General features: G+C 34.2%; 1 protein-coding gene across 1 annotated transcript; it reads left to right on the top strand.

Annotated features, from left to right (window-relative positions):
- The first annotated feature begins 1,009 nt into the window (after window positions 1–1,009).
- On the top strand, window positions 1,010–1,596 carry LOC128092446 (uncharacterized). Its single transcript, XM_052706265.1, has 2 exons — window positions 1,010–1,051; window positions 1,107–1,596. Exons 1-2 carry the CDS (start codon window positions 1,036–1,038, stop codon window positions 1,394–1,396), a joined length of 306 nt encoding a protein of 101 aa, XP_052562225.1. The 5' UTR covers window positions 1,010–1,035; the 3' UTR covers window positions 1,397–1,596.
- The last annotated feature ends 1,389 nt before the right edge of the window (window positions 1,597–2,985 follow it).

Genomic DNA, 2,985 nt, shown 5'->3' with positions numbered 1-2,985 from the left:
CTTCTTCGCTTCCCCCTTTAGGGCATTCCGGCAAGCTTCGAATGCACAAGACTTTCTCATTGTTGCTCGCTTGTTTTGTGACTTGAACGCGCGCGCTGCCACTTTTCAGCGACGAACCCAGCTCCCTTTGAGGGTAAAAACGTTTAGTTTCGCTCCGGACTCGTCATTTTTCAGGCCCCTTTTTTCGCAGAAAAGATCTACCCCCTTCAACTGTTTCGCCAGAAATTCTTCCGCCGACAGTGAGATCTCGTCTGATCTCTGCCAGCTACCTTGTCTTATGAGCCTTGAAATTGCATCACAAAAAAGCTGCAACTTTTTTTTTTTGCGACCATCATAAGATGGCAAAAAAGCATTTAGTTTTGAGACCTCCCTTTTTTGTGCATCTCAAACACACAAAAAAAAACGGAAGAACGGACGGGGCGACCTTCCGGGAATTGCAAGTTTTTCAATCAGCCCGAAAAAATGGGGGTCTTGGACGGCCAAATTCCGCGTCAGACACGGTGAGGAAGATAATTCGAGGTTTCTGGGGATGGAGTTTTTGAGGGATTTTTAGGATGAAGGGAAGGAAGATTCTGGGAAGAATTTGAGGAAAATTAAGCTTAGTTTGGGAAAGTTGATTAATGTTTGAGTTGGTTCAAATTATTGTGTCTGTTCTAATCAAAAGGACGACCTAAAAAATATTTTTCTTTACAATTAGAAAAAAAAATGTGATAATAAATCATCAATTTTTTTGTCAAAATTTGACCAAAATACAAAAGATTTAAATATGGGAACAGCCAAGTTTTTTTTCGAAATCAATTTCTCCTTAGAAAGCAAAATATTTCATTTCAAAATTTCCATAAACGATGTTGCAAAAATTAACGCAATTCATATCAATCGTAAAACGTTGCAAAATTATCTGTTAGTTCAAGTTGCAAATGTCGTGTTTTTGCAATATTAGAATTGTATTTTGAAACTCATAAATTGTAATATGATTATTCATGGCAATTACTATAAAACTCGTTCAATTCTTAAGACAATTAATAATCTGCAGAAATGTCCCGATTAATCGGTAATTTAAGTTTATTTTTCAACTTTGTCAAAATTTTATTCATAACTGTTTTTAGGAATATTCACCCTCTTCTTGGCCGTCATCGCCTCAACAATCCTGGCCAACGAGCTCGAAAAGCATTGCAGCAAAATTTCGTGCCGGATTTACACCGACAAGTACTGCACCAAACCGCTGAAAACTGGCTCCTACTGCTGGTGCCAAAGCTTGCAGCGCTCGATAGTAAAACGGCTGATGACCTGCCCGGCGGGCCAGGTATTCAATGGGAACTCGGAAAAATGCGAAAAGGATAGTCCAGGGGCGAGGTCCTTCTGTGAAACTTGTGGCGACAAGTGCAAATTTTACTGAGGTTTTTCGTTTAAAAAGAAAATAATCAATAAAATTGTTTTTTATTTTATATTTGTTACCGTAACGCTTACTGAGGGCATATCAGAACCCAGAGGCGACGCGTGGCCAAAATGTTGACCTGTTCAAAAAATCTGTTTAGCAATTTTTATGTTTTTAGCTCAATTTTATTATACATAATAAAGAGAAATTAGAAGATGTTAGCAATGTTGTTGTGACAATTGTTGATCACTTGATTTCTATTTAAATAGTAACTTTTTCAAATTACACCAATGATCATTCTTTTTGGTAAAAAGTGTAAAATTGAAATGCTTTTTACATTGTAGTTTTCTATAATTTAGCTAGTTTTGTTAATAAACAACAACTTAATTCAAACAAATTTGAGGCGTAATCCAACCACAAGTTCTTATATTCGATGAGATTAGATTAAAGCAAAAATTATTCATTATTCGCACTAAGCAAACATCCCCGATTTTTACCATTCTAATCTTCAAACCGCGTGCTCTATAGTTTCCTGGCAAAAAAAAAATAAAACAATTAAAAATTGTATTTTAAGTTTCCCTTCAAAATTGCCCTAACAAATTCAAGGAAAAATATTAATATTGATGAACATTTAAATTATCATTCAACAAAAAATCGTGCAATCGATTGCAGGGCTGCGGAGTCGGGTCATGTTTCAAACAACTCCGTCTCCGACTCCGACTCCGACTCCGGCCTAAAAACTCTAGCCGACTCCGACTCCGACTCCAGCTTTCAACAAATGGTTAGCTCCGACTCCGACTCCACATATTTTTAAATGTTTCAAAAGTTAGTTAACTATTATTTTGAAAACATTGATAAATAGGATTATTTAAATACTCTCTAAATGTCATGTTTTTCTCAAGGAAAATAAGTTCGAATCACAAAACTGAAAAAAAAGTTTCCAGGTAACAAGTTTTAAACGTTATTGAAACAGAAATCAAAAAATATCTCCAGTTTTGAAGGCATTTTCAGAAAAACAAAACAATGCAGAAGTATGGACCAAAATTTTGCCGACGATTTATAATTAAAAAAAAAGTGATTTTTGTAAAAAAATTAAATCATGTACTTCAAATTGTTTGACCTCACTTTTATGTAAAGTCGTATTTGCAATCGGAAAGTACTTAACACATTTTTTTATTAAGTGCACCGTTTTATAAATATAGCTTTTTAAAGTTAAATTTTGCCAGAAAAATTCCGGTTTTTTTGTTTTTTTTGTCCATTCCTGAAAATATTGTTTTCGAAAAGTTCAGAAAATTTCCTACTTTTTCGTCTAAGAATATTGGACCACTGGTTGCTGAGATACAGCGGATAAAAGAAAAAGAAACAGGAAAATTGTGTTTTATTAAGTCTAACCCAAACAACCCTCCATTTTCTAATGTCGATATATCAGCAATTAATGGTCCGATTTTCAATATTTAAAAATGAAACATTCGTGAAATGTTCCGATCTCTTCAGAAAAAATATTTTTTTTTTTGAATGAATACTAACATTTCAAAAGGGCCATACATTTAATATTTTTAGAAATGGACAATCATGGACACTATTTTATAAAGTCAAAAAATCGGGATTTT

The sequence above is a fragment of the Culex pipiens genome, chromosome 1 (genome assembly GCF_016801865.2).
Source record: "Culex pipiens pallens isolate TS chromosome 1, TS_CPP_V2, whole genome shotgun sequence".
In the NCBI taxonomy this organism is placed as follows: domain Eukaryota; kingdom Metazoa; phylum Arthropoda; class Insecta; order Diptera; family Culicidae; genus Culex; species Culex pipiens.
This window is presented reverse-complemented; position numbering and strand designations above follow the sequence as displayed.